Below are 27,288 nucleotides of genomic sequence, written 5' to 3' on the forward strand. Positions count from 1 at the left end.
TGTTTTTTTTTATCATGAAAGGGTGTTGAGTTTTGGCAGTTGTTTTTTCTGTATCAGTTGAGATGATCATGTTGTTTCTCCCCCTTTCTTTCTGTTAATGTGATGTTGACTGTTAAGAGTTTATTATTTAATTCCACATATTTGTGACATGGTGATTGTTTGAAATGCTATGTTTAATGTCACATATTTGTGAATTTCCAGTTTTCCTTTTGCTTTTGCTTTGTAACTTCATTCCAGCTTGGTTAGAGAGATTGTTTTCATTGTTTTTAAATTTAGGGAAAACTTGTTTTGTGGCTAACATAAAAGAATGTGTATTCTGTCATTATTGGGTAGAGTCTTCTATAGGTTGGTTAAGTTTAGTTGCTGTATATTATTAAACTTAAGCTGTGTTTATTTTTGTTTGTTTTCATTCTGCAACTCTGATGTGTAATTTTACTCGTCTTACTTGCAAGTTTGGAAATTCTTTTGCCTATTCTGTTCTTCAGGTATACTTTGAAACCTTTGGTGCCTTTTTCATTTTAGTTTTTGGGCTTCCCTGGTGGCTTAATGGTAAAGAATTCTCCTGCCAGTGCAGGAGATGCAGGCTTGATCCCTGGGTTGGGAAGATCCTTTGGAGAAAGAAATGGCAACCCACTCCAGTGTTCTTACCTGGAAAATCCCATGGACACAGGACCTTGGCGGTCTATAGTTGCAAAAGAGTCAGATGCAACTTAGCGACTAAACAACAATAGAGCATTCTGTTCCATTATTTCTTTGTGATTCCTTTGTCCTAATGTACCAATATCTTATTGATATTCTTAATTTGTGAATTCATCTTTCTCCTTTATTCTTGGTCTGTGATTTCTTTCAGCTCTTTGAGCTTATTTATGACAATTGATTTAAGTTCTTTGTGTAGGTTCCTCAGTGTTGGTTTCTCACAGTTTGTTTTTGTTCTTTGGATGGGCTATATCTTCCTGTTTCTTTGTGTGCACTGCTGTTTTTTATGGAACAGTGGACATTTTGCATATGGTAATGTGGCAACTTTGAACATCATATTGTGCCCCTTTCCCAGGGTTTGCTCTTTTGCTTCTTGAGGTCTATAGCTGCACATCATTTATTGACTTTTTCAAGCACCTTTTGTAAAGACTGTATTTGGGACAGCCCTTTGAATGTGTCATGATACCACCTACCACTGTGCCTTAGCCTTTACCTCTGGCTTGTGAAGTCAAAAGTTTGGCCAGGGATGTAAGAGTAATATCTTCACAGTTCTTTGTTGAGCAAGCATTGACTCTGGTCAAATGTGCTATATTCTAGATTCCCCAGCATATCATTCAGTATACACAGACACACACACAGACACAGACAGACACACACAGACACACAGACACACACACATACACACACACACAGACACACAGACGCATACACATAGACACACAGACACATAGACACACAGACACAGACACACACACACACACAATTTTCATTTCAAGGAATTGGCTTATGTGATTGGGCTTGTAGAAGAACCAAAGAAGGCTAGCGTGCTGAAAACTATCAGGTAGAGATTGACACTGCAGTCTTGAGGATTATGAATTTTTATAGGTCGAATCTCTGTTCAGTTCTTTTAATTTGCTGTTTTTCATTTCATCTTTTATTTGTTTCTTCATTCTGGAAAATTTTCTGAGGTTTTTCCTATACAGATTCAATTTTCTGAATAAAATTTGGACTTCATTAAAATTACATACTCCTATTCTTCTAAAACACAGAGTGGGAGAAAGCACTTGAAAAACACATATCTGATAAAGGACTGTAATCCAAAATACACAAAGCTCTTAAAACTCAAAAATAAGAAAATGAACAGCCTGATTAAAAATTGGGCAAAAGACCTCATCTGAAGGACAATATACAAATGTCAAATAAAGATATGAAAAGGTGCTCCATATCTGTCATCAGGAAAACAACAAGGATATACTACTACACACCTGGCCAAAATTCAGTAAACTGACAATATCAAATGCTAATAAAGGGGAACAATAGGAATAGTCATTAATTTCTGGTAGGTAAAAACCACTTTGGAAGACAGTTGGGCAGTTTTGTATAATGAAGCATACTTCTACTGTACAATCCAACAATTGTCTTACATGGTATTTACCCAAAGGAGTTACATTGGTACAAAAGACTACACATAGGTATTTCTATATGCTTTCCTGATAATTGCTGGAATTTGAAGCAACCAAGATGACCTTCCCTTCAGGAAGCTTCCATAAGCCTCTTATCTTTCTCCATCAGAGGGCAGACAGAATGAAAACCACAATCATTGGTTAGAAAACTAACCAATCTGACCCACATGGACCACAGCCTTGTCTAACTCAATGAACTATGAGCCATGCCATGTCGAGCCACCCAAGATGGACAGGTCATGCTGGAGAGTTCTGACAAAACGTGGTCCATCGGGGAAGGGAATGGCAAACCACTTCAGTATTCTTGCCTTGAGAATCCCATGAACAGCATGAAAAGGCCAAAATATAGGACACTGAAAGATGAACTCCCCAGGTAGGTAGGTGCCCAATGTGCTACTGGAGAGAGTGGAGAAACAACTCCGGAAAGAATGAAGAGATGGAGCCAGAGCAAAAGCAGCACAGAGTTGTGGGTGTGATGGTGACAGAAGCAAAGTCTGATGCTGCAAAGAGCAGTATTGCATAGGAACCTGGAATGTTAGGTCCACGAATCAAGGCAAATTCAGTTCAGTTCAGTTCAGTTGCTCAGTCATGTCTGACTCTTTGCGACCCCATGGACTGCAGCACGCCAGGCCTCCCTGTCTATCACCAACTCCCAGAGCTTACTCAAACTCATGTCCATTGAGTCAGTGATGCCATCCAACCATCTCATCCTCTGTCATCCCCTTCTCCTCCCACCTTCAAGCTTTCTCAGCATCCGGGTCTTTTCAGATGAGTCAGTTCTTTGCAGGTAGCCAAAATATTGGAATTTCAGCTTCAGCATCAGTCCTTCCAATGAATATTCAGGACTGATTTCCTTTACGATGGACTGGTTGGATCTCCTTGCAGTCCAAGGACTCTGAAGAGTCTTCTCCAACAAAACAGTTCAGAAGCATCAATTCTTCAGTGCTCAGCTTTCTTTATAGTGCAACTCTCACATCCATACATCACTACTGGAAAAACCATAGCCTTGACTAGACAGACCTTTGTTGGTAAAGTAATGTCTCTGCTTTTTAACATGCTGTCTAGGTTGGTCATAACTTTCCTTCCAAGGAGCAAGCATCTTTTAATTTCATGGCTATAGTCACCATCTGCAGTGATTTTGGAGCCCCCCAAAATAAATTCTGTCACTGTTTCCACTGTGGTCAAACAGGAGATGATAAGAGTGAGCATTGACATGTTAGGAATCAGCGAACTGAAATGGACTGGAATGGGTGAATTTAACTCAGATGACCATTATATCTACTACTGTGGGAAAGAATCCCTTAGAAGAAATGGAGTAGCTATCATAGTCAACAGAAGAATCTGAAATGCGGTACTTGGGTACAATCTCAAAAATGACAGAATGATCTCTGTTTGTTTCCAAGGCAAACCATTCAATATCACAGTAATCCAAGTCAATGCCTCAACTAATAATGCTGAAGAAGCTGAAGTTGAATGGTTCTATGAAGACCTACAAGACCCTCTAGAACTACCACCCCAAAACATGTCCTTTTCAATGTAGGGGACTAGAATGCACTAGTAGGAAGTCAAGAGATACCTGGAGTAATAGGCAAATTTGTTTGGAGTACAAAATGAAGTAGGTCAAAGGCTAATAAGAGTTTTGCCAAGAGAATGCACTGGTCATAGCAAATACCCTTTTCCAGCAACGCAAGAGAAAGACTGCACATGGACATCACCAGATGGTCAAAACTGAAATCAGACTGATTATATTCTTTGCAGCCAAAGATGGAGAAGCTGTATACAGTCAGCAAAAACAAGACCAGGAGCTGACAGTGGCTCAGATCATGAGCTCCTTATTGCCAAATTCAGACTTAAATTGAAGAAAGTAGGGAAAACCACTAGACCATTCAGGTATGACCTAAATCAAATCCCTTATGATTGTACAGTGGAAGTGAGAAATAGATTCAAGGGATTAGATCTGATAGACAGAGTGCCCAATAACTGTGGACGGAGGTGACATTGTACAGGATGCAGTGATCAAGACCATCCCCAAGAAAAAGAAATGCAAAAAGGCAAAATGGTTTTCTGAGGAGGCCTTACAAATAGCTGAGAAGAGAAAGGACGTGAAAGGCAAAGGAGAAAAGGAAAGATATACCCATTTGAATGCAGAGTTCCAAAGAATAGCAAGGAGAGATAAGAAAGCCTTTCTCAGTGACCATTGCAAAGAAATAGAGGAAAACAATAGAGTGGGAAAGACTAGAGATCTCTTCAAGAAAATTAGATATATCAAGGGATCATTTCATGCAAAGATGGGCACAGTAAAGGACAGAAATTATATGGACCTAACAGAAGCAGAAATGGCAACCCACTCCAGTGTTCTTGCCTGGAGAATCCCAGAGATGGGTGAGCCTGGTGGGCTGCCGTCTGTGGGGTCACACAGAGTCGGACATGACTGAAGCAACTTAGCAACAGAAGCAGAAGATATTAAGAAGAGGTGGCAAGAATACTCAGAAGAACTATACAAAAGAGATCTTCATGACCCAGATAACCACTATGGTATGATTACTCACCTAGAGCCAGACATCCTGGAATGTGAAGTCAAGTGGGCCTTAGGAAGCATCACTACAAACAGAGCTAGTGAAGGTGACGGAATTCCAGTTGAGCTATTTCAAATCCTAAAAAATGATGCCGTGAAAGTGCTACACTCAATATGCCAGCAAATTTGGAAAACTAGAAAAGGTCAGTTTTCATTCCAGTCCCCAAGAAAGGCAATACCAAAGAATGTTCAAACTATTGCACAATTGCACTCATCTCATTTGCTAGCAAAGTAATGCTCAAAATTCCCCAAGTGAGGCTTCAGTAGTACATGAACCATTAACTTCCAGATGTTCAAGCTGGTTTTAGAAAAGGCAGAAGAACCAGAGATCAAATTGCCAATGTCTGTTGGCTCATCAAAAAAGCAAGAGAGTTCCAGAAAAACATCTACTTCTGCTTTATTGACTATGCCAAAGCTTTTGACAGTGTGGATCACAACAAACTGTGGAAAATTCTTCAAAAGATGGGAACACCTGACCTGCCTCCTTAGAAATCTTTATGCAGGTCAGGAACAGTTAGAACTGGACATGGAACAACAGACTGGTTCCATGTACAGAAAGGAGTACATGAAGGCTGTATATTGTCACCCTGCTTATTCAACTTATATGCAGAACACATCATGAGAAATGCCAGGCTGGATGAAGCACAAGCTGTAATTAAGATTGCCAGGAGAAATATCAGTAACCTCAGATATGCAGCTGGTACCACCCTTATGGCAGAAAGCCTCTTGATGAAAGTGAAAGAGGAGAGTGAAAAAGTAAAACAGTCAGAAAACTAAGATCATGGCATCCGGTCCCATCACTTTATGGCAAACAGATGGGGAAACACTGGAAACAGTGACAGACTATCTTTTTGGGCTCCAAAATCACTGCAGGTGGTGACGATAGCTATGAAATTAAAAGATGCTTACTCCTTGGAAGAAAAGTTATGACCAACCTAGACAGCATATTAAAAAACAGACGTTACTTCACCAACAGAAGTCTGTCTAGTCAAGGTTATGATTTTTCCAGTAGTCATGTATGGATGTGAGATTTGGACTATAAGAAAAGCTAAGTGCCGAAGAATTGATGCTTTTGAACTGTGTTGTTGGAGAATACTGTTGAGAGTCCCTTGGACCGCAAGAAGATCCAACCAGTCCATCCTGAAGGAAATCAGTCCTGAATATTCATTGGAAGGACTGATGCTGAAGCTGAAACTCCAGATACTTTGGTCACCTGATGCGAAGAACTGACTCATTTGAAAATACCCTGATGCTGGGAAAGATTGAAGGTGGATGAAAAGGGGACGACAGAGGATGAGATGGTTGGATGGCATCACCAACTCAATGGACAGGAGTTTGAGTAAGCTCCGGGAATTGGTGATGAACAGGGAAGCCTGGTGTGCTGCAGTCCATGGGGTTGCAAAGAGTCAGACATGACTGAGTGACTGAACTGAACTGAAGATGTCCTTCTGTGGGTCAAAGGATAAATAAAATGTGGTACATCCAGATCATGGAATATTATTCAGTCCTAAAACCAGTCCATCCTAAAGGAAATCAGTCCTGAATATTCATTGGAAGAACTGATGCTGAAGCTGAAACTCCAATACTTTGGCCACCTGATGCGAAGAAATGACTGACTGGAAACGACCCTAATGCTGGGAAAGATTGAGGGCAGGAGGAGATGGGAGTGACAGAGGATGAGATGGTTGGATGGCATCAGGGACTGAATGGGCATGAGTTTGAGCAAACTCCAGGAAATACTGGAGAAGAGAGGAGCTTGGTGTGCTGCAGTCCATGACGTCCCAAAGAGTCAAACCTGACATGGAGATTGAGAAACAACAACACAAAAGATGTTAAGCCATGAAAAGAAAGGGGCGGGGGTACTTTAAAAGCATACTAGTAAGTGAAAGAAGCCATTTTAAAAAGGTTACATACTGTATGGTTCCAGGTAAACAACATTCTGGAAAAGACAGAAACAGTAAGACAGTAAGAAGGTGCGTGTTAGGAGAGATGCTGCTGGTGCTAAGTCACTTCAGTAGTGTCTCACTCTGTGCGACCCCATAGACCGCAGCCCACCAGGCTCCCCTGTCCCTGGGATTCTCCAGGCAAGAACACTGGAGCGGGTTGCTATTTCCTTTTCCAATGCATGAAAGTGAAAAGTGAAAGTGAAGTCGCTCAGTTGTGTCTGACTCTTACCGACCCCATGGACTGCAGCCTACGAACGGAGGAGCCTGGTGGGCTGCAGTCCATGGGGTCGCTAAGAGACGGACACAAGATGCATAGGAAGACAAAAAACGGTTTTTAGGGCAGTGAGACTGTTAGGTATGCCGCTATTCTGTTGGATATATGTCATTGTAAATTTGTCCCAAACCCATACAGTGTACAACCCCAAGAGTGAACCATCCTGTAAACTGTGGAGATTGGGTGACTATGATGTGTCATTATAGGTTGTAGCAAATATCCCACTCTGGTAGGGGAAATTGGTAATAGAGTAGATGGCATGAATGGGAGCAGAGACTACATCGGAAAATCTATGCTTTCTGTTCAGTTTTGTTGTGACCCAAAAACTGCTCTAAAACATCAAGAATGTTTAAAAAATTTTTAAATCTGATGAGAAAGATTACATAGAAATTATGAAATAATAAAATAAGCCACATATTTAAATGAAAATCCTTAGTCTTTTCCTGTTGTTGTTTATCTTCTGTATATTTTCAGGATTTCCTTTTAAGAAATCCAGTTTAGCTATTTTATATTATATAATTGCTTAATTTATCCCTTTCATTTTCAGTCATGGAAGCTTTAAAAATTTGTTCTTTCAATAATTGAAGGAAACTCTCTTCACTGAAATGAAGTAAATGTGTAAATTCCATACCTTTGGCTCTGGGAGGACTAGGCCTTTGCTAATAAAAGCTTTATAACTTTCTTTTTGTGTATAGGTCATGTGTATAGCAGGTAAAAGATTGCTCTAGTGCAAAAAATTTTAATGTATGTCCTGGTTATTCACTATAAAACAAGTTACTTAGGTAAAGGAAAGGTCATTTAAGCAGAATTTGCATTCATTTCTATTTTATATTTCATTAAAAGTACTAAATAACTTTATGTTACCCCTGTTGATTATTTATGTGTTGGAAAGGCAGTGGTGCCTGGGCACAGTTTAGAGTCCTTTAACCAATCATTGAATAAGACAAATTACATCATTTCTGCTTTTCTTTCCCACTCTGGTTTTGCTTGCAATAGATTCAGTTATGTTCTAAATTAGATTCTCTACACTTCAGTGTGAACTTTTTCTCCTTAAGGTATTAATTAAGTTTATCTTAAAGTGAAGTCACAACTTTAGGTTTAAATGTCAGATGCAAACCAATAAAAATGTTAACCCGTTTGAGCTCCAGAAATCTAATGAAGACTTCTGTATACAGCTTTTGACACTGCTTGGTGTACGTTAGTAATAAAGTGAAAGCTTATTTTCTTACTGGTGTATTTTAGCACAACACATGTCCTTTCTGTTATGGGGCTTGCATACTGCTGATGTTATGGAAAGCTTTCTCATCAGCCTACCCATGAGGAAAATTAAGATTGTCTTGCTGTGTCCCAGGGAAATAGTCAAGGCTTTTAAAAAGGGAGAAAATAGAGAACAAAAGGATATGTCAGGCGTGTACGCAACTGTCTTATTGGCAGATAGCGTGACTCCTTTATGAATGTGTGACTTTCTGAAAACTGATTTTAAATGAATTATCTTTTTCTGTTAGGCTTTGAAGAAGAGGTTTTTTCCATATATAAATAGAATTTTTTAGCTCTACCACATCTTGTTCACTCAACTCTAAACTGAACCTTCATAGCATTTGTTTTGTCTACTATTGAAGGCTTTCTGCAGGAAGACTCTCAGTTGCGACATTGTATGGATGCCAGCAAAATGATCAGAATTCAAGTTTCTAGTGTACCATGGCTCTAATGAGCTGCTAATTGAAGGTGACAAGCTGTTTTTTCCTTCCCAGTTGGTCTGGCAAAATGTTAGATTTCATTCATTATTAACTCATTGCTTCTCAGCAGAGGACTGGATTAATTAGTTGGGAACATTAAGAAAAGAATTTTTGCCTTGTGTCCGTTTTGGAGTTGGGAATTTAGGTTTTACAAGATGCTCCCCCATCTTCAGTTTTGCCAGTTGTGTGCAGTTGTGTACATCTCTAGCACAGTCAAGACCCAGCACCATTTCTGTCATCCTGTAAGTGGGCACCCATCATGCCGCTTTGCATTCTGTAGCTCCCCTCCTTCTTTGGCTGCTGGCAACCACTGATCGGCTTCCTGTTATTAGAGTTTTACCTTTCTAGCTTTCATTGAAAGGGACCCATAGAGTATGTAGACTTTTATGTTTGACCTTTTTTCCCCCAAGAACTTCATGATGGTTTTGAAATTCATCTGTGCTGTTCGGTGGATACTTTGCCCTGTTATTAATATTCTGTTGGTTGAATATATCACAATACATTTAGCCATTCACCTGTTGATCAACATTTAACTGTGCGTAAAACAAAATTATGAATAACAAAGTACCACAGCATGACTTAGATATGTTTATGGGAAGCTGCTAAACTACTTTTCAAAGTGACTCTCTTTTTGCATTCCCAGTAGCAATGTATGAAAGTCTTGCAATCTTGAATTAGCAGTCTTGTAAAATCTTAGTCGTTCTAGTAGTGGTTTCCCTTAGTGGTTTTAATTTGTATTTTCCTGATAATTTGTGATATTTGACACTTTTTCAAGCCCTTAGTTACTATATATGTATCTTCCATAGTAAAGTATCTTTTAAAACATTATGGCCAGGGACTTCCTTGGCAATCAAATGGTTGAGACTTCACCATCCTGTGCAGGGGTGTGGGTTCAATCCCTGGTCTGGGAGCAGGGATTCCACACGCCTTGCAGCCAAAAGACCAGGGCATAAAAACCAGAAGCTGGTTTGATCCCTGGGTGGGAAAGAGCCCCTGAGGGGGAAAATGGCGACTCACTCCAGTATTCTTGCCTAAAAAATTCCATGGACAAGACTAGCCTGGCAGACTATAGTCCACGGGGATGCAAACAGTTGGTGCACACGACTGAACACCTACACACATTGTTAACTGTAGTCACTGTGATGTACATGACATTCTCAGGACTTACTGATCTTATAACTGGATGTTTGTACCTTTCTACTCTCTTCACCTGTTTCATACCTCCCCACCTGACCTGGGCTCTGGCATCTACTAATCTGTTCTTTTTTATTAAAAATTTTTAAATTGGATTAAGAAAAAACTTCATTTGTTTTCTTTGGTCATGTTTCGTGGCATGTGGGATGTAGGTATCAAACCCATACCCCCTGCATTTGAAGCTCAGAGCCTTAACCATGGGACCTCCAGGGAAGCCCCTGTTCTTTTTCCTGAGTTGAGTTTTTATTTAAATTCACTATATAAATTATATCATACAGTATTTTTCTTATATTTAACATAGCATAATGCCCTCAACCCAAGTTGTTGTCAAGTGGCAGGATTTCCTCTTTTCTTATACATTCAAAGTACCCCCAAACTATGTTTTATGAATTTTCATAAAGATTTAAAAATTAAATCTTGTTGTTATTGTTGAACAGGAGTGGTAAGAGTAGGTCAGTTCAGTTCAGTCACTCAGTTGTGTCCGACTCTTTGTGACCCCATGAATCGCAGCACGCCAGGCCTCCCTGTCCATCCCCAACTCCTGGAGCTTACTGAAACTCATGTCTGTCAAGTCAGTGATGCTATCCAACCATTCCATCCTCTCTCATCCCCTTCTCCTGCCTTCAGTCTTTCTCAGCATCAAGGTGTTTTCAAATGAGTCAGTTCTTTGCATCAGGTGGCCCAAGTATTGGAGTTCAACTTCAGCATCAGTCCTTCCAGTGAATATTCAGGACTGATTTCCTTTACGATGGACTGGTTGGATCTCCTTGCAGTCCGAGGGACTCTCAAAGAGTCTTCTCCAGCATCACAGTTCAAAAGGATCAGTTTTTCGGTGCTCAGCTTTCTTTATAGTCCAACTCTCACATCCATACATGACTACTGGAAAAACCATAGCTTCGACTAGATGGACCTTTATTGGCAAAGTAATGTCTCTGCTTTTTCATATATTGTCTAGGTTGGTCATAGCTTTTCTTCCAAGGAGCAAGCGTCTTTTAATTTCATGGCTATAGTCACCATCTGCAGTGATTTTGGAGCCCCCTAAAATAAAAGTCTGTCACTGTTTCCAGTGTTTCCCCATCTATTTGCCATGAAGTGATGGGACCAGATGCCATGATCTTAGTTTTCTAAATGTTGAGTTTTAAGCCAACTTTTTCATTCTCCTCTTTCACTTTCATCAAGAGGCTTTTAGTTCCTCTTCGCTTTCTGCCATAAGGGTAGTGTCTTCTGCGTATCTGAGGTTATTGAAGTTAAGAGTAGGTGATTTTGCCTTGTTCCTCATCTTTCAGGAAATGTTGATCTCCTATCTGTAGGTTTTTTGTATATGCCCCTCATCAGGTTGAAGAAGTTCTCTTCTATTCAACAGTCTTTTATTTTAGGAAGAATCTCATCTAGTTTTGTGTTGCTGGATTTGACTTATTAATATTTTGTTGAGAATTCTTGATGTATATTCATGAGACATTGTGAATGTATATATAGTTTCTTGTGAAGTATTTGTTTATTTTGGGAATCAGGTGTTACAGCCTCATAAAATAAGTTGGTGACTTCTCTTCTACCTTTAAAAGAATTTGTATAGGATATCTAAACTTGTTTCAAGGATTGGTAAAATTTTCAAATGAAGCCATTTTTAAGAAATTCTTTGTAAGAAATTTTAAGTTATGAGTTCAATTCCTTTGTAGATACTGGAATATTCAAATTAGCTGTTTCAAGGAATTAGGCTTAGTTTCATTCATTTTCTTCTTTTGCTTTCCCGAGTTTTATTTCATTGATTTGTATTAATTCCTCCATTTCACTTTAATTTGATTTAACTGGTTCTTTTCCTACTTTATTAAGGTGGAAACACTGATCTCATCATCTGTTTTAGTGTCTGGAGCACACTGTGTTTATAGTTTAAATCTTATTTTGAATGTTTATATATGGATGATATCTCATTTCTGGTAGATTCTTGATTAGGCTTGAAATGTATCTGTTTAGAAATGGTCAGCCTATGGTGTATACATCCATTCACTTTGGCCTTTTTGTTTTGTTTGCTTTGTTCCTTTTTCTGTAAATGCATTGAAATCTTTCCTTTAGAAATTGAATTATTTGAGGTATTCAAGTACTTGTATCTTTGATCTCATTCATAATTGTTTATCCTTAGTTTATAATAGAAGAGGTGATGTTTTATCTAGTGACCTTGGTAAATCCATATATTAATTGATAATCCATAGTAGTAATCAATTTACATATTAATGCATACATTAATGGTTAGTCTTACATTATTATCAGGTTTGTCTGTATATATATTGCAACTTTGTGTTACTGGGTTTTATACAATCAAGTTCTCAGCAAATAATGGTAGCTTTCTTTCTTTCTTGTAGTAATTTCTTATGCATAGACCTTCCATACTATATGGTGTACAGTGCCATAGTCTTCAAATATTCTTTTCTAATTCCTTATTTTGGAGTGGAACATTTCAGTATTTCACAATTTTGTGATTGCTAATTTTGTTGACTAGTTTTAAGGTTGGTATCCTTTATCAGATTAATGAAATATTTCTTATGAACTGGTTTTAATTCTCTCAAATGCTTTACTTTATTTGTTAAGATCATCTTATAATTTTTCTGTTCTACAGTATTAATTGAGTGATGTTTCATTATTTATTTTCATTTGGCATTCCTGAGATAAATTGATTGGAATATATATATATATATATATAATCGGTTTGAGTGTATTGTTAACAAGAAAAGTTACTGGCCTTCCCACCTTTTAAAGCATAATGACTCTTTGTTTTTGTAGCACAAGTCCACCTTACTGTTGTGTGGATTTATATTCACTTCGTACTGGGGAGATGGTCAAGTCCATTCAGTTTAAAACGCCCATCTATGATCTCCATTGCAACAAAAGGTAAAGCAGTATTTCAGATGTTTCTTGTACAAGATAGCATGTAGCAGTACTCTAAAGTGGCTTCATTTTGGATGCATTTTAGTTTTGAAAACTTGTAACTTTTTCCTAATTATTTCTAAATCTTGGACTTTGGGAAAAATACAAATTCTGATTAATTTTAATATATCTTTAAGCAGAAATATCTCATTTACACTGAATAACAGTTGTCTGAGTTTTCTTCCTCCCTCAGTCCTTTCCTTCCTTCTTTCCTCTTTCTTCCTTCCTGTTTTCCTTCCCTCCCTCTCTTCTTTGGTCTTGTGTTGGGAAATTCCATAGTCATTTTAAGTGACAGGTTGTATAAATCCATTTTATGTTTAATTCCATGACTTTGAGCCAGCAATGGAAAAACACTTTTAGTAAATAGCCAGCATTTTTTTGATTTCATACATTCTTAATGAAGATAGGTTCATTTGATTTATAATGAATTAAAATATTATAAAAAAATAAAATTATAAAATTATAAAATTTTATTTTGAGGTGTAGATCTCCTATCACTTTTCTTCCTCTAATCTTATCTGTCTTGATCATATTAAGGATTTTGTGGTTATATTTTTATATCTAAGAAGCAGATGTTTCTAGCTTATATGTTATAAGATGTGTTTGATTTTTAAAAATTGCTATGGTAGATACTGAGTTAACTTATTTATGATTCAGTTTATAGAACTTCACATTAACGTTTTCTTTTATGATTTTTTTCCCTCTAATTTTAGGATCCTTGTCGTAGTATTGCAGGAGAAAATTGCTGCCTTTGATAGCTGTACTTTCACGAAAAAATTTTTTGTTACAAGTATGTATCAACTTGATTTATTTCCTATTATATGCCTTTGAGTTTATATTATTTACCTGATAGAATCAGCAGGCTAATTGGAATCATGGCATCAGTATTTCCTGCTTCTTCAGGTACTGTATTTCTGCTTCTGTGCATGCCTTATTTAGTAGTACAGTTTTATGGCACATGTGTTCAGCCCACAGCATGTTTTCTTCATGTTATTGTAGACGCTTTGTCGTATACTCACTTTTTCCTTGTATATTCTCCTTGAGTAGTTGTGACTAATTTAGATCTGTGTAACTATGTTGTTAAATTAATTAACATAACATACTTGTAGATGTAACTCTATTATCATTCATGAGGGAACTGTGTCAGTCTTGTATTCTTTCTTTCCCCTACCTCTTACAACTCTGCCTGGATTTGCAGAAATAAGCCCAGATTCTGAATCCAAATACACATATACACACACACAGAGACACACACACACACGTAGGGCAGTCCAGCAGGCTGGAAATTCCAAGGGCTGAGTCTGTAGGAAGTCTGGAGTTAGATTTTTTTTTAAAAAAATACATTCTAGTGAAGCAATAGTTTTCCCTCGTTTACATTTTAATGTCTAACACTGACCATCAAAGCTATAGCTGTTTTTTCAGAGACTCTGTTATGTGTATGCTGCAGAAATAGTTCTTTTGGAACGGAGATCAATTTTGTTATGTATAGGGAATCCCAGTCATACTACTGTATTTCCTGAAATATCAAAACTATTTACACACTTACTTATCAGATGTTTATCCATATATTAAGCCCTTGTAGTAGACATTATTCCTTTCTGATAAGAGCTTATGTTCTTGATAATACCTTGTAGTCTGTATGTAATTGCATGGATTACATAATATATACTATACATAACAATACATAATAATTCATTGTAATGTATAGTTTATCATTTTGTAGCCTACAAAGAAGAATACAGTATGCAACTCATCTCCTTGATCTTTTAGTCATTTCTCTCAGAGATCTACAGAGATAATACTAGAGATCATGTTCACTGAGATATCTTTTGTTTTGTGACAAGATGTAATGTACACCATTTACCATTTACATTAGTGTTTCCAGCACCTAGGACATTAGCTGGCACAGTGTAGGCTCTCATTAAATATTTCTTGAATGATGAATACATTGGCCTACTTATCAGTCAGTAATATTGTGCTGATCAGAAATTTACTGATGTCTTAATAATTATTAAATATAGATTCCTAGAAAGGATCTTCTATTTTTTCATCTATAAATTAAAAGTTTTGGGGGAGCATAGATTTGTTACTAACATCTTCATTCACAAATGCTGTATATACATAACATAGTAAGCTTTGGATATTATGTGGTCTGTTTGGGCATATTAATTTTTTATTCCTATACAAACCTTATGCATTAATATATTACTTTATAATTATGTCACTCATTGTTAGAATTAAAACAAGTAGAGAAATAGAGGAATCATGTATAAATCTTTCCATTTCTTCCAAGTTTGTGGGCTACAAAGGAATAATTTAGAACAGAATATGAATATTACAGCCAGATTATGATGCCAGTTTTTCCTGAGCATTTGTCTTTACATCTTTTCAATACTTTTCTGTTGCTTATCATTGATTAAAGATACATGTGCTTTGGCTTCTGAAAAGTTAGATATCTCTATCGTGAGTCCATTTTAATTTTATACTTATGAATAGCTCTTGCTGCCTCAGCTGAGTATTAAATTGGGGAGAACTCTTCAATAATTATTTGTTAAGATAGTTTGTTTAAATGGCAATATATGTGTTGAAATTTAAGCCTTATTTAAACACTGACCCAGGATGAGATGGCTGGATGGCATCACGGACTCGATGGACATGAGTCTGAGTGAATTCCGGGAGATGGTGATGGACAGGGAGGCCTGGTGTGCTGTGATTCATGCGGTCGCAAAGAGTCGGACACGACTGAGTGACTGAACTGAACTGAACTGAACTGCGTTTTGTATGTTGGAAGTAATATTACACTTGCTAATAGATGTCAGTTTCCTTCTTTGTAATAAATGCTAGGCTACGAAGTCAGTTGTCACAGTGACTAGAGCGAAATTAATATATGTAAATAAGTTAATAATGGAGAGTTCAGTCAGTTCAGGTCAGTCACTTAGTTGTGTCCGACTCTTTGTGATCCCATGGACTGCAGCATGCCAGGCTTCCCTGTCCATCACCAGTTCCCGGAGCTTGCTCAAACTCATGTCCATCAAGTTGGTGATGCCATCCAACCATCTCATCCTCTCTTGTCCCCTTCTCCTCCTGCCTTCAATCTTTCCCTGCATCAGGGTATTTTCAAATGAGTCAGTTCTTTGCATCAGGTGACCAAAGTATTGGAGTTTCAGCTTCAGCATCAGTCCTTCCAATGAATATACTGGTTTCCTTTAGGATAGACTGGTTGGATCTCCTTGCAGTCCAAGGGACTCTCCAGAGTCTTTTCCAACACCACAGTTCAACAGGATTCCATATTTATGCTGGTTTTTTTCAGTGGATAAGTAAACTATATAGATTTCTCATTGATTAGTTTAATACCCACTATAGAATTTTAAAAGAAAAAATTAAACTTTATAATAAAGAGATAGTTAAAATAATTAGATTTGTGTGTTTCATAGTTAGATTCAAAGGATAGGCTTTGTAATAACTTTGATACATTAGAATCAGTAGGCTTTTCATAGTACTCTGTTTAATTGGAGAAAATATGCAAAATTTACCATAGTAATTTTTAAGCTTAAGTTCAGTTCAGTCACTCAGTCGTGTCCGACTCTTTGTGACCCCATGAATCACAGCACGCCAGGCCTCCCTGTCCATCACCATCTCCTGGAGTTCACTCAAACTCATGTCCATCGAGTCAGTGATGCCATCCAGCCATCTCATCCTCTGTCATCCCCTTTTCCTCCTGCCCCCAATCCCTCCCAGCATCACAGTCTCTTCCAGTGAGTCAGCTCTTCACTTGAGGTGGCCGAAGTACTGGAGTTTCAGCTTTAGCATCATTCCTTTGAAAGAACACCCAAGGCTGATCTTTAGAATGGACTGGCTGGATCTCCTTGCAGTCCAAGGGACTCTCAAGAGTCTTCTCCAGCACCACAGTTCAAAAGGATCAATTCTTCGGCACTCAGCTTTCTTCACAGTCCAACTCTCCCATCCATACATGACCGCTGGAAAAAGCATAGCCTTGGGTAGACGGACCTTTGTTGGCAAAGTAATGTCTCTGCTTTTGAATATGCTATCTAGGTTGGTCATAACTGTCCTTCCAAGGAGTAAGTGTCTTTTAATTTCATGGCTGCAGTCACCATCTACAGTGATTTTGGAGTCCAAAAAGAAAAGTCAGCCACTGTTTCTACTGTTTTCCCATCTATTTCCCATGAAGTGATGGAACCAGATGCCATGATCTTCGTTTTCTGAATGCTGAGCTTTAAGCCAACTTTTTCACTCTCCTCTTTCACTTTCATCAAGAGGCTCTTTAGTTCCTCTTCACTTTCTGCCGTAAGGGTGGTGTCATCTGCATATCTGAGGTGATTGATATTTCTCCCAGCAGTCTTGATTCCAGCTTGTGCTTCTTCCAGCCCAGCATTTCTCATGATGTTCTTTGCATATAAATTAAATAAGCAGGGTGACAATACACAGCCTTGATGTACTCCTTTTCCTATTTGGAACCAGTCTGTTGTTCCATGTCCAGTTCTAACTGTTGCTTCCTGACCTGCATACAAGTTTCTCAAGAGGCAGGTCAGGTGGAGCTTAGATGGTCTAATTGAATTTTGCATATAATCATGTACATATAGCCTGTAGCTTTAATTGTATATATCTAAATATGAGTGAAATTTATTTCAGCTGACATGTGTCTGTTTTTTACTAATGAGTGATGGAAATGTATAAGGATCTATAAATAAGATTTAAACAAAATCCTACCTCACTGTAGGCTGCAGTTATAATTAAAAAAGAAAAGTTTTGTTTTTGCAGGTTAATGATATTTGCAGCTTTACTGGAGGAGTGTTTTGCAGTCTGAGATTTTACAGTAGGAGAGTTTATTTTTGGAATATCCTTATTTGGGTCATCTTACAGCAAATACACAAAGCTCTTGAATCAGTTGGCAGGATCAATATAGAAACTGGCACATTAAAGATGTTCCATATTTACATGGGGTTTGACTGTACTTTCTCAATTAAACCATTTATAGTAGAAATAAGAGCAAAAATACTTTTAAGTAGAAAAAGATAGAGTATAATATGTCTTCTTTTTCTTACTTGAAATTATGCAGTTCTTATAGAAAGGTGAATTTTTAGTCACTTTTGATTTTCCATAAGTTTGCATATTTGATAAATGTAGTCATTTAGTGATATGGCAAAATATTGTATTTTGTTAAATTACTGAAGTCATAGATTTACCATTCATTTTGCAGAATCCTTATTTCTGTATTGCCAAATGGTCAAGTAACTTGTCGTCTAAACTGAGGTCTTTTGATTTGAACAAAGGCCATACTTGATTTAACTTTGGTCAACAAGTATAAACTTGTGCATCCCTTCCAACTGAACTCCCAAGGTTTTTGACATAGATAAACTTTCTTTACCAAAATCCAGTGTCCTTGCTACATCTTTTGTTTCTACAATCCATTTCCATGCCGCTTATGCTACCTTTACTTTGAGTCACTCACGAATCTCAGCTTTTGGAGATGCTTTGGTGCTTTGCTTCCCTGCCTGAAATGGCCTTTTCACTACCATCTGTCTCCCCATAGTGACTTAATCCCATGTGTCTTTCTAGCCCCAGTGTGCATATTAGTTCTTATATGAAGTATTTCTTGATCCCCTTAGTTTAAAGTAGCCTCTCCTCCTAAATCCCCAAAGATAGCAATTCCCAAATCTGTCTGCAGAACAGTAGACCTTCAACATGCTGTGTAAATCGGGATGCCCTGGTAAAACAGACTTAGGAAATGCTGCCTTCTGTTGGAGGATACCAGTGGTGATTAACATTTTAATCTGTTTAAATTTATTTACTACATTTCAGTGTTTCCCAGATTTATCTGATTAGAGATCTCTTTTGTTACCCAGTACCCTTTGGGAATGCTCTTATAGTATTATCTCTTGCTCTGTTAAGACACTTACCTTCTGTCTTATTGTATGTGTTTTCTGTCTACTCCTTCTTTCTTTGATACCCTATTGTAATCTTCTTGAGAACAAAGTTGTTCATCTTGATTTGGTTTAAGAAAATAAGGTCCATCATGCAAGGTAAAATATATACATTATGTTCTGGCTAACTTAAAAATATTTCCGATGCTTATTTTGCTCCTTATAATATGAAAACATTTATCACAACTATTTCAAGTTTCAAAGCATCAGTGGTTGTTTTCCAGGATTTTTAGTTTGTCAAAATGGTTGAGAACCTAGTGCAACTCTGTCAAAAGTAATCAGATGAGAAGGAAAATTATTTGTAGAAGATCAGTGCTCATCTCTAGAGAAAGTGATAGAGGTTTGATCTGGGAATCATAAATTTGGCGAGTATTTAAAGGAATGAATATATGAATGCATATATGAATGAAGTTTCTCTCTCTGGTTGGAATAAGGACAGAACTTTTTTAAAGTATTGAGTGTGTTTGAAAATATTTATCTTTGTAATGATCAGCTCTTGAGTCTCTAACCTCAGATGCAGATGACACCACCCTTATAGCAGAAAGTGAAGAGGAACTAAAAAGCCTCTTGATGAAGGTGAAAGAGGAGAGCGAAAAAGTTGGCTTAAAGCTCAACATTCAGAAAACTAAGATCATGGAATCTTGTCCCATCAGTTCACGGGAAATAGATGGGGAACCAGTGGAAACAGTGGCTGACTTTATTTTTGGGGGCTCCAAAATCACTGCAGATGGTGATTGCAGCCATGAAATTAAAAGGCTCTTACTCCTTGGAAGGGAAGTTATGACCAACCTAGACAATATATGAAAAAGCAGAGACATTAATGCTTTTATTCTTTTTATTTAGTTAATGTTTTTTTAGAATCTTTGTTATATAGTCCTGAATGCTTCCCTCTGTATTGCTGAACCACTGAACAAGTATTATTAAAATATTAGTTGAACAAGTGTTATTAAGCTATTAGTCTCTCTTGTATTCCATGAATTGTTCATGATGGGAAGAAGAGATATGGAAGGATCACCAGATTTTTTTAGTGTTGCAGTCAGATGCTTTTTATGTGGCTACACGGCACAGGAAAATGGACTACCACATATGCTGTTCTCAGTATGCCCATCAGCTCCAACTAGCTGTCAGAATGCAGAATGCTGCGTAACCTGGAAAGAGGGGGTGTGAGTAGGGGCTTTTGGGATTCTATAATATCCTGTCTCTTTTGTTTTGAGTACTGCTTATGTGTATGCATATGTTTACTTAGTTGACTTGGTTGCTTCTTTATATCGTATTTAAATATGTATTGTAGGTTATATTAAAAAAAGAACTTCAGAAAGCATCAAAAACGACAAAAGTTTGTGATTTTCCTTACACTCCGATTGCTATTTATTGTAGCATTTCATAACAGATCCCCCCAAACCTTGCATCTCGAATACTCTGGCCAGTAGTATACCCCATTTCATACTTCCATTAAGAAGTGTTGCACTCTTGGTTACATGTTATTTTATTTTATTTGAAAACCCTGTAGACCAGATTTATTTGAGTAATGTTAGGTTCATAAGATTGATGATATTTGTCATGCTTTTCTCAAGAAATTTAGCTTCTTTTCTTTGAAATGCAACTGTACCTTAAGAAATTTTTATCAGTGTTTTGAGCAGAATTGAGCAAGACTTAATGTTTAAAAACAAGGAACAAATGGAGCCATTTTCTGACTTTAAAGAAGTTTGTTTTTCCCCAATTTTTGCAGTTTCCCCTCTCCCCCATTCCTTTAAGCAGACTGAAACTTTTGGGAGGTCGAAAGAAGCATGGTATAGGTTATATGTATTTCTCCAAATTTGGGTTGTTCATGCTTGTAAGCCAGGATATAGCGCCCGGGGAACAGGCGAGCTGATGGGCATACTGAGAATAGCATATGTGGTAGTCCATTTTCCTGTGCCGTGTAGTCCTCTCCCCCCCAACCCCCACTGAATGGTTTCTAGTTCTTAAAGAACTAGTACTAAAGCCCATGTAGAGTGAGAAATTATTAATGAGGATATTGTTTTGTTCATGCAAGCATTTAATTTCTCGAAAAGTTTGAAAAGCTCTTGTGTAATACAATTGTGATTGCCTGAGTTGGGTATGAATACAGTGATGAGTCTGTAAAGTAAGTAGACACAACTGTGTTCATCAGAGAAAGCATCATGGGGATTTGTGCCAAAGGGTGGAAAGGTCAGCTAAAGAGAGCCGATAAAGAGCTGGAAAGGGAATGCAGCCAATGTGATGAGAAAGGAGACGCCTTTGTATTTGGCTCAACAGAAAAGGTGGCCTTGAGCAGCTGTCTGATGTGGAAATCCAAAACCCACGTATGATTAAGAAAACAAAAGACAAAGACTGATAGATGTCATTAGCAGTCATTTCCAGTGTGCTTAAATTTAAACTCAGATACGAAGTCTCCAGAGAGACCAAAGTATTGTGTAGTCCAGAGAGACCAAAGTATTGTGTAGTAAGTAACTCTTTCCATTGGCTTCTGTTTTTGCTTTGAGGAGGAAAATTTATCCTTACAATCCTATTGTTATTTCTTAGTGTTACAGTGTGTATTCTTTATTTATGTTAGTGGTGAATAAGGGATGTATTTAAAGGATCTTTAAAATGCAAAATTATTTTTAATTTTGAGAAGAGGAGCCTTTATTTTTATGCTTCTAAGGAAGCTTGTAACTTCCGTAAGGAGAGATTGGCAGGTTAATGTGGCATCTAAGACCAGATCAAGTTAAAATGCTATTCTTTTGGGTTCTCATAAATATACAAAAGACTAGGCTACCATGATGTTTTGTAGCCCGGGCAGGTATGCAGTATGAAGTGGATTCTAAAGATGTGTGCCATGAAATAGCATGGCTTCCCTATTCTGTGCACATATTAATAATTCTCACCCATTGAGCCATTGAATGGCATTACTGTTTTGCATACATAAAAAATAAAGGAAAAATGAAATCAAGTTTTAAATTCAAAGCTCATGGAATCTTAAGAGGGTCATTAATCAGCAGTAAGATTGTCAAATAAATCTCTGAAGTGGTATTTATGGAGGGGTTTTTATAGTCCTTTCTGAACTTCATTCAGTGTATGGTCTTTTGTGACTTTGTGTCCTTCACTGAACATAGTAGAGTATTACATTTTTAGAGTGGTTTTGCATTCGCAGCAAATTGGGCAGATGGCACAGACATTCCCCATATGCCCCCAGCTCCACACATGCATAGTCTCCCCCATTGTCAGCGTCCCTCACCAGAGTAGTGCATTTTTTGCTCTTGAGGAACCTACATTGACACAAAATTATCACTCACGTCCATTGTTTATCTTAGGACACACTCTTGGTGTTGTACATCACTGGGCTTTGATACATGTATAATGACATATATGGTTCCCTAGTGGTACAGAATCTGCCTGCCAGTGCAGGAGAGACAAGAGATGTAGGTTCAGTCTCTGGGCCAGGAATATCCCTTGGAGGAGGAAAATGGTAACCCACTCCAATACTCTTGCCTGGAAGATTCCACGGGGGACTATAGTCCTTGGGGTTGCAGAGTCAGACATGACTGAACACACATGTGTGCATGCGTATTGCTGTATATCCATCATTGTAATATCATGCAGGATATTTTCACTGTCTTAAAAATCTTTTGTGCTCTGCCTGTTCATCTCTGCCCTCCCCAACCCACCCCCCACCCCCAGCAACCATTGGATTTCCTGGAATGTCATATAGATGGAATCATAGTATATAGCCTTCTCAGATTGGCTTATTTTATTTAATAATATAAAATTTCCTCCATGTTGCTACCTAACTTTAGGATTTACTATAAAACTACAGTAATCAAGACAGTGTGGTATTGGCAAAAGGACAGATAAATAGATCAACAGAACAGAATAGAAAGCCCAGAAATAAGTATTTGATGAAGGAGCAAAGGTAGCATAATAGAGCAAAGATAGTCTCTTCAGCAGATGGTGCTGAGCACCTGGACATTCATAGGCATGAAACTGAATCTAGACTCAGACTATTCATCCTTCACAATAATTAACTCAGAAAGAGTCACAGACCTACATGTAATAGGCTCAGATGGTAAAGAATCTGAAATACAGGAGACCCAGGTTCGATCCTTGAGTCAGGAAGATCCCCTGGAGAAGGGAGTGGCAACCCATTCCAGTATTCTTGCCTGAGAATCCCATGGACAGAGGAGCCTGGCTGGCTGCAGTCCATAGGGTTGCAGTGAGTCGGACATGACTGAGCAGGCTTGCACTAAGAAAGGATTGCCTGTGGTTATGAAGATTTACCACGGTTTTGTTCCAAGCTTTAGCTTTAGTCTTTGATTCATTTCCAGTTTGTATGCAGTGCCACGTCAGGGTTCAGTTTCATATGTTTGCACGTGGATATCCAGTTGGCCCATCATCATTTGTTGAAAGGACTATTCTTTCCCCATTGATTTGTCTTGGTAGCCTTGTTGAAAGTCGGTTGATCATAAGTGCAGACATCTGCTTTTTCCAAAAAGGTGTGAAATCTTTTGAGTTGTTCTTTTCAAGGAAAATAAAGCAGGGTATTACAGAGAGTAGTTAAATCCTTTGTATTTCAAAATAAGTTCAGGCCTTCTCTCCACTAGGGCCCCTATTCTGCAAGAACGCCATGTAAAATTGCATCAGTCTTTTAGTTATGGAATCATCTTCATGTTGCGGGGTTTTTCGTGAATCTTACCTTTATTTAAATTTGTAAACTTGAGGCTTTTTAATATCCAGTTCTCTTTTACTTTGTTCACAAACCTTGTAAACTTGTTAGAATTAGTCCTAGTATTATAGAGGTTTAGGTTGTTGTTGTTGTTTTCCTTCACTTGTTTTCAAGTTTAGTTGGAGTCAGTGGTTAATGTTTAAAGAAGTCATGCTTATAAAGTTGGGATAGTGCTGAGAGGCTGATGGTCTGCTGATTCTGGCTGTAAAATGTGTTTTGGAGAGCAGAAAAACAGTTTGCTTTCATTCCAGTACACTCTAATTCTTGAGGTCCACTGGCTTTCTAAAAACATTGACTCAAAAAGTGAAATGAAGAATTGTAAGCTACATTTTCCATATTAATATTCTTTAGTATTTGGAAAGCAAATATACTTATTAGGATCTGTTGAGGCAAACTGTTATCAGAATTGAGTTAAATGGTAGCTCAGATGGTAAAGAATCTGCCTGCAATGCAGGAGATCTGGGTTCAATCTCTGGGTTGGGAAGATCCTCTGGAGGAGAACATGGAAACCCACTCCAGTATTCTTGCCTGGAGAATCCCCATGGACCGAGGAGCCTGGGAGGCTACAGTCTGTGGGGTTGCAAAGAATCAGACTTGACTGAGCAGCTAAGCACATGTTTACTTTAAAATTCAAAAGATTAGTCACCTCTAATATAATGCCACAATTCACAGGTGTTTATTTCTGGTTTTCATTTGGTTCTTTTTTTACATTACATTTTAAAAGGGGAAATTTTCTTAGAGACCATGTTTATGCTCTTTTCTCCAGTTCTGAAAGTGTATGTGAAATATGTATATTTGTTGTTTAGTCATTAGGTTGTATCCAACTCTTTGGCAGCCCCATGGACTGTAGCCTGCTAGGCTCCTCTGTCCATGGGACTTTTCTGGCAAGAATACTGGAGTGGGTTGCCATTTTCCTCCTCCAGTGGATCTTCCCAACCCAGGGATCGAGCCCATGTCTCCTATATTGGCATGCAGATAAAGTACATTTTGGTGTGAATTAGATGGGAGTGTAATCATGAAATTGCTATGTAATACTGTGTGATATATATGTTAAAGTATGTTGTCTTTGCTTATATTGTATACTAAGTCACTCAGCCATGTCTGAGTCTTTGTAGCCCTTTGGATTGTAGCCCACCAGGCTGCTTTATCCATGGGATTTTTCAGACAAGAATACTGGAGTGGGTTACCCTTTTCCTCTTTCAGGGGATTTTCCTGACCCAGGGATTGAACCATCTCCTGTGTCTCCTGCATTGCAGGTGGGTTGTTTACCTGCTGAGCCAACAGGGAAGTCCTTTTTTCTATGTATATGTCCATAATATGCATTCAGTGATTATAGTAACATCACAGTTACCCAGAAGCTGATTTTTCAGAAATCCAAAGTTTTCCATACACCATCCTTTAAACTCTGAAATACACAGAAAAAATCTCTTTTAACAGTGAGCAGCAAATTAGAAAGCTGGTACCTTGTATTTTTGTATGACCTATGGAGTTTCTTTTATTTTTATTTTTTATTTTTTTTAATTTTATTTTTTATTTTTTATTTTTTCCACTTTACAGTTCTGTAATGGTTTTGGTATACATTGGAATCCACCACGGGTGTACATGCGTTCCCAAACATGAACCCCCCTCCCACCCCCCTCCCCACAACATCTCTCTGGGTCATCCCCGCGTACCAGCCCCAAGTGTGCCATATTCTGCATCGGACATAGACTGGCAATTCGATTCTTACATGATATTATACATGTTTCAATGCCATTCTCCCAAATCATCTCACCCTCTCCCCCTCCCACTGAGTCCAAAAGTCCGCTATACACATCCGTGTCTTTTTTGCTGTCCTGCATACAGGGTCATCATTGCCATCTTTCTAAATTCCATATATATGTGTTAGTATACTGTATTGGTGTTTTTCTTTCTGGCTTACTTCACTCTGTATAATAGGTTCCAGTTTCATCCATCTCATCAGAACTGATTCAAATGTATTCTTTTTAACGGCTGAGTAATACTCCATTGTGTATATGTACCACAGCTTTCTTATCCATTCATCTGCTGATGGACATCTAGGTTGTTTCCATGTCCTGGCTATTATAAACAGTGCTGCGATGAACATTGGGGTACATGTGTCTCTTTCAATTCTGGTTTCCTCCATGTGTATGCCCAGCAGTGGGATTGCTGGGTCATAAGGCAGTTCTATTTGCAATTTTTTAAGGAATCTCCACACTGTTCTCCATAGTGGCTGTACTAGTTTGCATTCCCACCAACAGTGTAGGAGGGTTCCCTTCTCTCCACACCCTCTCCAGCATTTATTGCTTGCAGATTTTTGGATCGCAGACATTCTGACTGGTGTGAAGTGGTACCTCATTGTGGTTTTGATTTGCGTTTCTCTAATAATGAGTGATGTTGAGCATCTTTTCATGTGTTTGTTAGCCATCCGTATGTCTTCTTTGGAGAAATGTCTATTTAGTTCTTTGGCCCATTTTTTGATTGGGTGGTTTATTTTTCTGGAAGTGAGCTGCAGGAGTTGCTTGTATATTTTTGAGATTAGTTGTTTGTCAGTTGCTTCATTTGCTATTATTTTCTCCCATTCGGAAGGCTGTCTTTTCACTTTGCTTATATTTTCCTTTGTTGTGCAGAAGCTTTTAATTTTAATTAGGTCCCATTTGTTTATTTTTGCTTTTATTTCCAGAATTCTGGGAGGTGGATCATAGAGGATCCTGCTGTGGTTTATGTCGGAGAGTGTTTTGCCTATGTTCTCCTCTAGGAGTTTTATAGTTTCTGGTCTTACATTTAGATCTTTAATCCATTTTGAGTTTATCTTTGTGTGCGGTGTTAGAAAGTGATCGTTTCATTCTTTTACAGGTGGTTGACCAGTTTTCCCAGCACCACTTGTTAAAGAGATTGTCTTTACTCCATTGTATATTCTTGTATCCTTTGTTAAAGATAAGGTGTCCATATGTGTGTGGATTTATCTCTGGGCTTTCTATTTTGTTCCATTGATCTATATTTCTGTCTTTGTGCCAATACCATACTGTCTTGATGACTGTGGCTTTGTAGTAGAGCCTGAAGTCAGACAAGTTGATTCCTCCAGTTCCATTCTTCTTTCTCAAGATTGCTTTGGCTATTCATGGTTTTTTGTGTTTCCATACAAATCTTGAAATTATTTGTTCTAGATCTGTGAAAAATATCGCAGGTATCTTGATAGGGATTGCATTGAATTTGTAAATTGCTTTGGGTAATATACTCATTTTCACTATATTGATTCTTCCGATCCATGAGCATGGTATATTTCTCCATCTATTAGTGTCCTCTTTGATTTCTTTCATCAGTGTTTTATAGTTTTCTGTATATAGGTCTTTAGTTTCTTTAGGTAGATATATTCCTAAGTATTTTATTCTTTTTGTTGCAATGGTGAATGGAATTGTTTCCTTAATTTCTTTTTCTACTTTCTCATTATTGGTGTATAGGAATGCAAGGGATTTCTGTGTGTTGATTTTATATCCTGCAACTTTACTATATTCATTAATTAGCTCTAGTAATTTTCTGGTAGAGTCTTTAGGGTTTTCTATGTAGAGGATCATGTCATCTGCAAACAGTGAGAGTTTTACTTCTTCTTTTCCAATTTGGATTCCTTTTATTTCTTTTTCTGCTCTGATTGCTGTGGCTAAAACTTCCAGAACTATGTTGAATAGTAGTGGTGCAAGTGGGCACCCTTGTCTTGTTCCTGACTTTAGGGGAAATGCTTTCAATTTTTCACCATTGAGGATAATGTTTGCTGTGGGTTTGTCATATATAGCTTTTATTATGTTGAGGTATGTTCCTTCTA

General features: G+C 37.8%; 1 protein-coding gene across 1 annotated transcript in view; it reads left to right on the forward strand.

Annotated features, from left to right (window-relative positions):
• The window catches only part of BCAS3 (BCAS3 microtubule associated cell migration factor), a 598,439-nt gene that overhangs the window by 129,683 nt on the left and 441,468 nt on the right, over nucleotides 1–27,288 (forward strand). The window contains exons 9-10 of the mRNA XM_040244470.1: nucleotides 12,660–12,767; nucleotides 13,517–13,593. Of these exons, the coding sequence (XP_040100404.1) occupies nucleotides 12,660–12,767; nucleotides 13,517–13,593 (185 nt within the window). The remainder of the gene's footprint in view (nucleotides 1–12,659; nucleotides 12,768–13,516; nucleotides 13,594–27,288) is intronic.

Source organism: Oryx dammah, unplaced genomic scaffold, assembly GCF_014754425.2.
Source record: "Oryx dammah isolate SB20612 unplaced genomic scaffold, SCBI_Odam_1.1 HiC_scaffold_8, whole genome shotgun sequence".
Lineage (NCBI taxonomy): Eukaryota > Metazoa > Chordata > Mammalia > Artiodactyla > Bovidae > Oryx > Oryx dammah.